The sequence below is a fragment of the Haliotis rubra genome, unplaced genomic scaffold (assembly GCF_003918875.1).
Source record: "Haliotis rubra isolate DU_JTF1 unplaced genomic scaffold, ASM391887v1 Scf54, whole genome shotgun sequence".
Classification (NCBI taxonomy): Eukaryota; Metazoa; Mollusca; class Gastropoda; order Lepetellida; family Haliotidae; genus Haliotis; species Haliotis rubra.
The window spans coordinates 2,008,323-2,021,067 of record NW_025767235.1 but is presented as its reverse complement, the minus strand read 5'-3'; the positions used below and the strand labels follow the sequence as shown (position 1 = coordinate 2,021,067).

Here is a 12,745-nt window from a genome sequence, read left to right as displayed (position 1 = left end):
TGCGGCTCTAACAGAGGCCCCTCAATGTACTGACATCACAGTGCGGCTCTAACAGAGGCCCCTCAATGTACTGACATCTGGTTATGATTGTTTGTTTCTTTGTTGTTTGATGCCGCACTCAGCGATATTCCAGTGATATGGCGGCGTCTGTAAAAGATCTCCACAGTTGGGATACAATGATATGTGTCAACCAAGTCAGCGAGCATGACCACCTGATCCCATTAGTTGCCTCTTATGACAAGCATGGGTTACTGAAGACCAATTCTAACCTGGATCTTATCTGGTTATGAGTTAGTGTGTTTAGCAAAAACTAAGGAAAGCACAAACCTTCTGTATGCCTGTATATGATTATTAGTAATAGGGATTAACTTACATGCATATATTGCTTGAAGAACTGACATCAAACAGTCAATAATGTTCCCACTGCAAATAGGTGTTGGTCATTAATCACACAGTACAAAGTCAACTTGGGATCAATGAATGGATTTAAATCCTGAACGTGTCACATTAACCCTACCTTAGAAAATACCCATAGATTACAGTTCAGTAATATTGACTGAGTTTCTGTTCAATCTGTGTTACTAACGAGATCAGGTGGTCAGGCTCGCTGACTTGGTTGACACATGTCATCGTATCCCAATTGCATAGATCGATGCTCATGCTGTTGATCCCTGGATTGTATGGTCCAGACATGACTATTTACAGATCGCTGCCATATAGCTGGAATATTGCTGACTGCGGTGTAAACCTAAACTCACTCACTCACTCAATCTGTGTTACCTGTCATATCATACAGCAACTTTAACAACATGTTGTTGACCTATTTCAAATCAATTACACAACATATTTGAAGACATTTCTACTTCATGGAAACAATTAAATTTACCCTAATACAGCTTTAAAGTGATTCTTAGATACAGATACATCCTTTAAAGGCAGGGAAAGTGTATATAAGTTTGTGTCTGACTTTTCAAATTGAAACCAGCTTCAGTCTAAGAGGTATTACATGCTGCTAGACATATAAAATCTCAAGTCCTGCAGGAAGATATGGACGCATTTATATCATGGGATGTCAGTTTAGTTTGTGATATAAGTTCACAGCATACATTCTGATTTGCAACTTGCATTGACTCTTCATCTGAGCTTACTTCATGTAAGAGATAGAAGCAGTACTTCATGTAAATTGTAAGAGAAAGAAGCAGCCACAGGTACTATCTCAATACTGATACATCAGTTTGTGTCAAGAATTACGAGAGTGAGTGAGTGAGTGAGTTTAGTCTAATAGTGCACTGAACACTAAATCATGGAAAGAGTGCTGACAAAGCTAAATACCTAATCAAGATGAATCCTGATTTTAAACACACAATCATTAAAGGACACAAAGTTAGACAGTACCCTACATGCCAGCCATGATCCCAATATTGATCATGTGCGAACCTATCCAGACATACGAAAGGAGAAAATAGCTGGAAGTCAGCACATGTAATGCTAATCCCAAGGGTTGTTTCTGTGTTACACCACCGCATAATTCCTGCTGTCAATATTGCAGCACATACCATGAATAGTCCTTGTCCATGCCAGCATTGTTCGTATCTGCTGATTCTAAACAACTGAATAGGACCAAGTAGGAAGAATGCAGGTGCACTTTGTATGTTTATTCACTGCCACAAACAGCGGCGTGTTGTACTGGTGTTACAACTAGTAAATCTATACAGCAGGGTACTTGTAAGACCAGACTGTCAGAATGGCCTACAGACAGTCAAGTCTGTAAGAGACTGACATATTAATACGTCTCACTGAACAGTGCAAATCTGGGACATAAAGACACCAAAATAGGATTTAGGCTTCACCAGTACAATCTAAAACATAGTATCTCTTAATCCATGAAACTCAAATAGCTTTCCATAAAGATTACAAAAAGAATTTGTTCCAGTGAAGGAAAGCAACAGGTCAAGTCTATACACACACAATGCATATCCACACTGCTGACAGAATGTCTCATGTTTATTTGTCACAGGCCCATAACAGGTTAAGGCCAATAATAGGTTAATGCCAATAACAGGTTAAGGCCAATAATAGGTTAAGACCAATAACAGGTTAAGGCCAATAATAGGTTAATGACCATTAACCTCTGCAGCAATGAAATGCATATTTTATGACTCTTCTATCAGTTCCTAAGTACAAAGCGGCTAATATGTCTGAGCTCAGCAGGAATAACAGTTAGAGTAATAGTGTCAGCTCAGAGGGAAGCCACAATGATCCATGTGTTAAAATAACAGATCTATTCACAGTTATTACTCATTCTGTAATCTCTCAAAGTTTTTTAGCATTGTGACAATGAGTGGCATAACACCCATCTTGAACCTTTGTTGTCCGGGGTGGTGGGAGAGCATAATGGTGAAAGTGTTCCCTCATCACGCCAAAGACCCGCGTTAGATTCTTCACTTTAATACAATGTTTGAAGCCCATTTCTGGTGTTCCCTGCTATGATATTGCTGGAATATTGCTAAAAGCAGCATAAAACTAAACTCACTCATTCGCTTGTCCAGCTAAAGCTGAACCTTCATCATGATAATAATAATAATAATAATAATAATAATAATATGGACATTTGTAGAGCGCAGTAGTAACTCCACACCTCAAGGGCATGCTCTTTGCGCAAACTGTGATAACCGTCAGTTTGACAAGACAGAGAATGACTGAACTCTGTGCCAGCTGAGGACCAATTCTCACCTGGAATCTGCACAGGAGTCACATTTGTAACCACCCAGTTTTTCAGTTGTATCACCATTTCAGTTTCATTTGATAAGATGTTCACTGATCATAAACACTGTTATTAATATCAAAGCTCACACAAATGCCTACATCAGTCATTATTTCACAAACACTGTTACAAGCACCAATACACTCACCATTTAGTCGACTGATGTCCACATTCTAACAATCCAACTAGCGCTTCTGCCGACAACTCCAGAGTTACCCTTACCGACAACCCTTGACAAGCGGCCTGCATCAGGCAGTAACTGTCAATCTTATTGAGGCCTTGAACAGACTGAGGAATGGGTTCCCTATGAACCCACTACAAAGCTGTATGATTTGACAATACAGTGTAAAGCTCCAGTGATGAATGGTATATCCCTTAGTGAAATGAATGGCCTCATGCATCAGTAAGTTTCTTGAATACAAGCCTGTTCTGTTGTAAATCTGTCGATTCACTCAGGTGTTTATATGCTCACTTACAGAATGCAATGTGTTAATTGAAGACATATTTACAAAGAGTCTGTGAGTGAGTTTGGATTGAGGCAGCTTTGAACACCATTTGAGTCCCATCACAACATGTCAGCCTGATGTACGAAGATGTCACTGAATGTGGGAACAATAAAACATTACTGGCATTCACAGTATTGTGGTGCTGACAGACCATTGATTATTGTTAATCTGGGATTCAAACCTATGACAAGCTTGGGTCATGGTCACAAGTCAACATATCAACCTAGTGCCTCCATCTACTGGCACACACGTTAGTGTTGGGAATTGGTTAAAATCTCATAATTGATGGTTCATTACAACCGATCAGTCATCGAAAATAATTGGTTAGTGTCATTTATGAAATATCCTGGTTATTTTTGTTTGCACAAAAACATAAAGAAAAAAACATGTAGTTCTTTGGTGTTTTTTTTAGCAAATTGCACATCTTTAAAGGATGACTAGTATGTTAGGGACATAAATTTCTTGGGGTCTTTAAGATAAATTCAGTCATGACTTGGAACGAGCTTTTAGTGCTCATGAAATGTAACAGACAAAACCAACCTTGTGAAAAATATTATTGCAAAAAGTTCCAGAATTGTTTGTGTTCGATTATGAGAAAACATGATCGATTGCTTGGTCGTTTATTCACTGCAACCAATCTTTGATTATTTCAATTAATCGTACCACCATTAACACACGTCCCAGTAATAATTACTGAAGGATATCCAGTGGTATTTCACTCTTTAGAAGATGAAATCTATATCATATAATCAGTCTGTCCAAATGACAAGACAACAACAATGGAAAGAGTTAACACTCTTCTCTGTCATACACAATATGATATGACACAATGTAGGAATTAATTCCCTCATTGGTTACAGGTACTGTAATGATAGATATAGTCATACACAGTTGTGTCCAAGTTGAAGGGACCCACGTAAAGACTACCGAGTTATGTGAGGTGTGACACATACTGACTGACTGACTGAGTTTTGGTTTTACGCTGCTTTTAGCAATATTCCAGCAACATCATGTGGGGGGTACACCAGAAATGGGCTTCACACCAGCTTGTGCCCATGTTACAGGGGATTACACAACCATGCACGCCGTCTTGAGGGAAATATTCAAGCTCGCCACCACCATCGCTAGCCATAACGCTTTAACCACTAGGCTACCCCAACGCCCCGACACAAAATGATTAGAAGAGAATGAAAAGGAACCAAACTTTTACTTTTTTAAGTTTGACACATCAGACTTTGATGCAAGGGTGTTTGAACATATTTGACAGTTTGAGTTTTAGTCTATGATTCCCTACCAAAGCTCCAGATGGTTGATAGAATGACCAACTTTAGGTTGCTAGTATGCTTGATCACTCCCAGTTATGTAATGGTTGAAGTGACAACATATAATATCTACAACATAGTGAAGAGAAAATGCATGTCTGTTTCTGCTCGGTCTGATATCATGTCCATGATGTTTCACGTATGTTAGCGATGCGTTGACACATGTGAAATCATTACTCAAGTGTACTCTGGATGTACATTATCAGCTCACTGAGTGTATGTGAGTGAGTTGGGCTTAAAGCCATTTTGAACACTGTGTCAGTCTGATGAAACACAGAAGCACATAATCAGAGCAAATCTAGGTTCCATAGGATTCTGACAGGCCTTAGAGATGCAGTGATTTCAGGTGAGGTGAGGTGAAATTGGGTTTTACGTCGTGCTTGAGAATATTTCGCTCATATGTGCATGCGTGTGTATGTGTATGTGCTGCTGCTTGTACTAGCCCGGACTGAAGCTGGTTTTATAGTGCTAGCCCACTGAGATACCATGCCGCAGTGAAGCATGAATACCCCACTCAGACACATTATACTGACTCCGAGCCGACCAGTCCTTGTTGTACCCATTAATGCCGAGCGCCAGGCAGGGACCAACAAGTAGCATATTTTAACGCCTTTTTGGTATGACGCTGTCGGGATCAACTCCGCGACCTTCCGCCTCTGGGCGGACGCTTCTACCACTACACCACGGAGGCGATGTGTGTGTATTGTGAGGTATATGGCAATAAGGAATGTGTTTTAGGTGAGTGTTGGGAAGAATCACTCCTACCGAGCATGCACACATCCCTTTGCCAGTCAGAAATGACAGTATTTGATAAACACAGGTTACATCAGGATACATGATTGATACACAGGTATATTTGTACAAACAAGCATTGTCACTAAGGTGACATAATCCCCGCCTGTAAATTATCAAATCAAACTTAAAAAGTAATGAAAGTGAAGGTCGTAATTTAAGATGAAGTTAAATGTCAACAAAAACATGACCAGTCAACCTCTCTTGATATCTTGCTCTGTAGTTGTTCAAACGCACAAATATTTTCAAGACTCACTTTGACCTTGACATGAATGTCTTAGTGTATGAAATATGCAAAAATAGTAATAAAGAAATTGCTTATTGAAAAACATTCAAGGGAAGTCTTGAAAGTCTATGAAGAAAATCAAGTGAACTGTTCTATGAGATATCTTGCTGACAATCTTTACATGCAGGTTAACATGCTGAAATCTTCAAAGTGTCGCCGTGACCTTGAAAATTATGTGAAGCTCACCAAAATCGACTGGGCCTTGCACCTTCCCCAGATGAAGCTTGGTGTCAAATATGAAGAAAGTCCAGTTTATGGTTCTTGAGATATCTCGCTGACAATCTTAACATGCAGGTTAACATGCTGAAGTCTTCAAAGTGTCGCCGTGACCTTGAAAATTATGTGAAGGTCACCAAAATCGACTGGGCCTTGCACCTTCCCAGATGAAGCTTGGTGTCAAATATGAAGAAAGTCCAGTGAATGGTTCTTGAGATATCTCGCTGACAATCTTTACATGCAGGTTAACAGGCTGAAATCTTTAAAGTGTCACCATGACCTTGAAAATTAGGTGAAGGTCACCAAAATTGACTGGGCCCTGCGCCTTCCCTAGATAAAGCTTGGTGTTGAATATGAAGAAAATCCAGTGAACGGTTCATGAGATATCTCGCTGACAAGGGTAAAACGTTAAAGTCCCCTTGTGACCTTGAAATGAAGGTCAAGGTCACCAAACCTGACTGGGACCTTTCTTTTACTGTGATGAACCTAGGTACCAAATATGAAAAGAATCCAGTCAACGGTTCTTAAGATATTTCAATTGTGACGCACGGACAGACGGAGCCTAATACTATATCCCCCGCCTTCTGTTGTAATAAACGAGCGCAGGGGATAATAAGTGAGTGATGAAAATATTATAATACTACTACTAAAGTGTGTATTTATATTGTGCTTGCCTGTAGACACTTTATGCATACTGAAAGCACTATCATTTGGTGAATGAATCAGTCACATTATCATCTCATCCTACCAGGTACCCATCACAATTCCGGGTGAACAAAGGCAAAGACACTTGTTCAAGAAGACACCACATGTGCTACATGGGCGTCAGTGTGGGGCAGGACCGAAACTCTCACGAGTCGACATGGCCAGTTTGCCATCCAACTATGATCTGTGCACAGACTATATGCCGCCAGTGATTGAAATAACGGCCTGCCCGCCTGACTGAAGCGGGCAACTTTCATGTCGGGCTGCCTGAAAAAATCTCCACCAGCCCGATTGTCTGACTGATATTATATTTATTGATATTTTAAATACCTCCCTTTGGAAGCTTTGTATGTATAACATGCGAGAAGATATATTTGAGGTTGTATCGCTCTAAATTTTCGCAATATATCATTTTGATGATGTAAACCGATAAGGGGAATTGCAAGTTTAACAGGTTCTTTTCAAGTGTCACAGGCTGGGGAGGTGACTGTGAGTATTTCATGCTTGTTGTTTTTAATTTGCTGAGTTAATTCACATTTGAAACAATGATACTTGTTTGTTTTTGTAAAAAAATGCAATTTATGAGTCAAAAGTGCGGGCAGGCAACTTTCAAGATGGGCAGGCAACATTTATTGATCACCTGTCCAATGGTCTGGTTCAGCTTGAAAATTATTTCGATCACTGTATGCTGCCATTCAAATATCACCAATGTTAGGACTTGCCACCGAACACTGGACTGGGTGTCACAAACATGGACAGAAGCCTTGACAACCTTACTGAAACCAGCTGGCTTTATGACGCATTGTACAGATGATAGAATTGTATGGATAATAGGGCATATTTGAATCATTTTTTAGAAATAATCTCAGTCATGTTTGTTACCAAATCCTGTAACAGTTTCCTGCAGTTCCTGGAGTTGGAACGTAGGCAGAAGCCAGAGTTGATTGTCTACACGGAGTAACACTGTACACTACTAAAAAAGTCTACACTACTGACAGCTTCTTACCTGCAGATGTCATTGAAGCTGAGGAAGAGTCGCTGCAGGTTGGGGAGACTGTCTACATCCACCTGGGAGAGGAACAGTATCTGTTATAGTGACCCTGTGATTCACTATGATAGGGTTAATAGTGACTGTGTGACTCACTGTGACAGGGTTAATAGTGACTGTGTGACTCACTGTGACAGGCTTCAATAGTGACTTTGTGACTCACAGTGACAGCATTAAAGTGGCCCTAAGGGACTGTGACTCAATGTGACAGTTTGTTATAGTGGTCCTGTCTGACTGTGTTGACATCGTTAATAGTAGCAGTGTAACTCACTGTAACAACCTGTTAATAGTGACCCTGTGATTCACTGTGAAAGCCAGTTGATAGTGACGCAGATTCACTTTGACAGCATTAATAGTGACTGTATGTCCTCAATGTGACAGCATTAATAGTGACTGTGTGACTCTCAATGTCAAAGCCTGTTGATAGTGACTGTATGTCTCAATATGATAGCCTATTAAGGTGGTCCTATGACGTCTCCTTGTGTAGACCTGTTAATATTGACCCTCTGTGTTCAAAGTGACTGCAGGGTTAATAGTTTCTGTGTGTCAAAATGGTAACAGTAACCGTGTGACTTACTGTGACAACCTGTTAACAGTGACTCTTGGCTTAGTGTGTCAGCCTGTTAACAGTGACCCCTGACTTATTGTGTCAGCCTGTTAACAGTGACTCTTGACTTTACTGTGTCATCCTGTTAACAGTGACCTTTGGCTTACTGTGTCAACCTGTTAACAGTGACTCTTTGGCATTACTGTGTCAACCTGTTAACAGTGACCCTTGGCTAACTGTGTCAACCTGTTAACAGTGATTCTTGGCTTACTGTGTCAACCTGTTAACAGTGACCCTTGACTTACTGTGTTAGGGCCTGTTAACAGTGACCTGTAACTCACTGTCAACCTGTTAACAGTGACTCTTGGCTAACTGTGTCAACCTGTTAACAGTGATTCTTACTGTGTCAACCTGTTAACAGTGACCCTGGCTAACTGTGTCAACCTGTTAACAGTGATTCTTGACTTTACTGTTAACAGTCAACCTGTTAAACAGTGACCCTTGGCTTGGCTGTGTCAACCTGTTAACAGTGATTCTAACTTACTGTGTGATTCTTGGATTACAACCCTGTTAACAGTGATTCTTGGCTTACTGTGTCAACCTGTTAACAGTGACCCTTATTTACTGTGTCAACCTGTTAACAGTGACTCTTTACACTTGTGTCAACCTGTTAACAGTGACCCTTGTAACTGTGTCAACCTGTCAACCTGTAACAGTGAACTTCTTGGCTTACTGTGTCAACCTGTTAACAGTGACTGGCTTTAACTGTGGTTAACAGTGATTCTTGGATAACTGTGTCAACCTGTTAACAGTGATTCTGTGTCAACCTGTTAACAGTGACCCTTGGCTAACTGTGTCAACCTGTTAACAGTGATTCTTGATTACTGTGTCAACCTGTTAACAGTGACCCTTGGCTAACTGTGTCAACCTGTTAACAGTGACTCTTGGCTTCATCATGTGTCAACCTGTTAACAGTGACCCTTGGCTTACTGTGTCAACCTGTTAACAGTGATTCTGTTACTGTGTCAACCTGTTAACAGTGACTCTTGGCTTACTGTGTCAACCTGTTAACAGTGACCCTTGGCTTTACTGTGTCAACCTGTTAACAGTGACCCTTGGCTTACTGTGTCAACCTGTTAACAGTGACCCTTTAACAGTGACTTACTGTGTCAACCTGTTAACAGTGACCCTTGGCTAACTGTGTCAACCAGTTAACAGTGACCTGTGACTCACTGTGTCAAACTGTTAACAGTGACTCTGTGGCTTACTGTGTCAACCTGTTAACAGTGACCCTTGGCTTACTGTGTCAACCTGTTAACAGTGATTCTTGGCTTACTGTGTCAACCTGTTAACAGTGACCCTTGGCTTACTGTGTCAACCTGTTAACAGTGACCCTTGGCTTACTGTGTCAACCTGTTAACAGTGACCCTTGGCTTACTGTGTCAACCTGTTAACAGTGACCCTTGGCTTACTGTGTCAACCTGTTAACAGTGACCCTTGGCTTACTGTGTCAACCTGTTAACAGTGACCCTTGGCTTACTGTGTCAACCTGTTAACAGTGACCCTTGGCTTACTGTGTCAACCTGTTAACAGTGACCCTTGGCTTACTGTGTCAACCTGTTAACAGTGACCCTTGGCTTACTGTGTCAACCTGTTAACAGTGACCTGTGACTCACTGTGTCAACCTGTTAACAGTGACTCTTGGCTTACTGTGTCAACCTGTTAACAGTGACCCTTGGCTTAACTGTGTCAACCTGTTAACAGTGACTCTTGGATTACTGTGTCAACCTGTTAACAGTGACCCTTGGCTAACTGTGTCAACCTGTTAACAGTGACCCTTGGCTAACTGTGTCAACCTGTTAACAGTGATTCTTGGATTACTGTGTCAACCTGTTAACAGTGACCCTTGGCTTACTGTGTCAACATGTTAACAGTGATTCTTGGCTTACTGTGTCAACCTGTTAACAGTGACCCTTGGCTTACTGTGTCAACCTGTTAACAGTGACCCTTGGCTTACTGTGTCAACCTGTTAACAGTGACCCTTGGCTAACTGTGTCAACCAGTTAACAGTAACTTACTGTGACTCCTGTTGTGTCAAACTGTTAACAGTGACTCTTGGCTTACTGTGTCAACCTGTTAACAGTGACCCTTGGCTAACTGTGTCAACCTGTTAACAGTGATTCTTGGCTTACTGTGTCAACCTGTTAACAGTGACTCTTGGATAACTGTGTCAACATGTCAACAGTGACCCTTGGCTAACTGTGTTAACCTGTTAACAGTGACCCTTGGCTTACTGTGTCATCCTGTTAACAGTGACCCTTGGCTTACTGTGACAACCTGTTAACAGTGACCCTTGGCTTACTGTGACAACCTGTTAACAGTGACCCTTTGGCTTCTACTGTGACAACCTGTTAACAGTGACTCTGGCTTACTGTGACAACCAGTTAACAGCGACTCTTGGCTTACTGTGTCAACCTGTTAACAGTGACCCTTGGCTTACTGTGTCAACCTGTTAACAGTGACCCTTTGGCTAACTCTGTTAACCTGTTAACAGTGACCCTTGGCTAACTGTGTCAACCTGTTAACAGTGACTCTTGGATTACTGTGTCAACCTGTTAACAGTGACCTGTAACTCACTGTGTCAACCTGTTAACAGTGACCTGTAACTCACTGTGTCAACCTGTTAACAGTGACCCTTGGCTTACTGTGACAACCTGTTAACAGTGACCCTTGGCTTACTGTGTCAACCTGTTAACAGTGACTCTTGGCTTACTGTGTCAACCTGTTAACAGTGACCCTTGGCTTACTGTGTCAACCTGTTAACAGTGACTCTTGGCTTACTGTGTCAACCTGTTAACAGTGACCCTTGGCTTACTGTGTCAACCTGTTAACAGTGACTCTTGGCTTAGTGTGTCAGCCTGTTAACAGTGACCCTTGGCTTACTGTGTCAGCCTGTTAACAGTGACTCTTGGCTTACTGTGTCAACCTGTTAACAGTGACTCTTGGCTTACTGTGTCAGCCTGTTAACAGTGCCCTGTGACTCACTGTGACAAAGTGTTGATAGTGACCCTATGATCCACTTTGACAACCTGCAATATGCCGGTCACACCTACAGCAGGGATCTCTTTATATGACCGCCATTCACTGTCAGTGGATGTTGATTGTAGTTCATGTGGCCTATCCTGCCAGTGGAACAGGGCACATGGTCTACAATTTCTGACAATGGATGAAACAGTAGAATTGACCAAAACATTTTCAAACTCACTATAGTCCGTATCCTGTTCCTCCGTAGGTTGAGTTCCGCTAATGCATCCATCCCCATCAAGTTGTCCACGTGTCGGATCTGGTTGCCGGCCAGATTGAGGACCCTCAGCTCTCCCAGGTGGCTCAGGTTCTCTATGACTTTGATCTGCAGGCGGACAATGACATGTGCAGAAGATGTAACCATTTCATTCTTGCATTGCAAATCAACTCAGTTTCTAAAGTGTATGAATCTTTATTGAAGTAAATCTAGCATCATCTTAACAACATAGTAATCAAGCCAAAGTTAAATAAATGTGACTGGGTCTATTTGAATCCACACATGGCACACTATATGAATCCGACACACTTTCTGAATATGACAATAGAAAACACTACTTCCTAAGGCACGCTGTCAATCATTCTGAACCATGTCACCATTAAGGAGACCTGTAAATATCTGAGTCTGGACCAGACAATCCAGTGACTGTGTCAGCAACAACCCACAACCTTAGGGTGTGCTGACACATCATCCAACAAGTCACTGACCACCCAATTAAATAAATACATATATTTCTGGAGATCAATTCCAACCCACAATCCCCATGGGTAGGGCGCTATTATAACTTATAGCCGAAAACTCAACAGCAGAGTACAATCCAGACCACCATAACTAAAACAACCCAGAGGGACATACTTGATTGCCATGCAAGTCCAAAACATCCAGTTTGACCAGATTCTCAAGATTTTCTATTTTCTTAAGCCTGCAAATGAAAGTGAGATCAATATGAATGATGTCAGTAAACAGGTTTTCAACACACCATATATCCATCTTATTCTGTGGATCCAGACAGTTCCAATAACATCATATAGGATTAAGACCGTTCTGGAGTATAGCATTGGTATGTATGAACAAGTTACAATATACAGGGCTCGATTTAAGATATGTTAACCTACTTGCACCAGGTGCAACCTGAGATAAAAACCTAGTTGCACAAGCCAAATTCCAGTTGCACTGCTTTTATGGTAATATGTAATGAATGGAATATGCTATTGAATTATTTATATGTTTTATTCAGAAGTTTACCCACTCAAAAATTGACCTGCACCTGGTGCAAGTTAGACTAATAACTACGTTGCACTTTGTAATATTGGCTAGCATCAGTGCAAGTAACAAAGCACTAAATCGAGCCCTGATATATGTTACAGAAACAAACCATTATAGTCAAGGGCCCTGCTCCAGTTAAGGATCTTAGCACTGATGTGATCACAGCTCCAATACTTCATCCTAGACTTGGACAGCTGTAGGGCTACGTCTG

General features: G+C 41.2%; 1 protein-coding gene across 3 annotated transcripts in view; it reads right to left on the bottom strand.

The window, feature by feature from the left end:
• The window catches only part of LOC124253423 (leucine-rich repeat-containing protein 49-like), a 63,372-nt gene that overhangs the window by 26,774 nt on the left and 23,853 nt on the right, over window positions 1-12,745 (bottom strand). For all 3 annotated transcript variants that reach the window (XM_046687188.1, XM_046687187.1, XM_046687186.1), the window contains 3 exons: window positions 12,124-12,190; window positions 11,452-11,595; window positions 7,598-7,659 (listed from right to left, as the gene is read on the bottom strand). In XM_046687188.1, coding sequence (XP_046543144.1) covers window positions 7,598-7,659; window positions 11,452-11,595; window positions 12,124-12,190 — 273 coding nt within the window. The remainder of the gene's footprint in view (window positions 1-7,597; window positions 7,660-11,451; window positions 11,596-12,123; window positions 12,191-12,745) is intronic.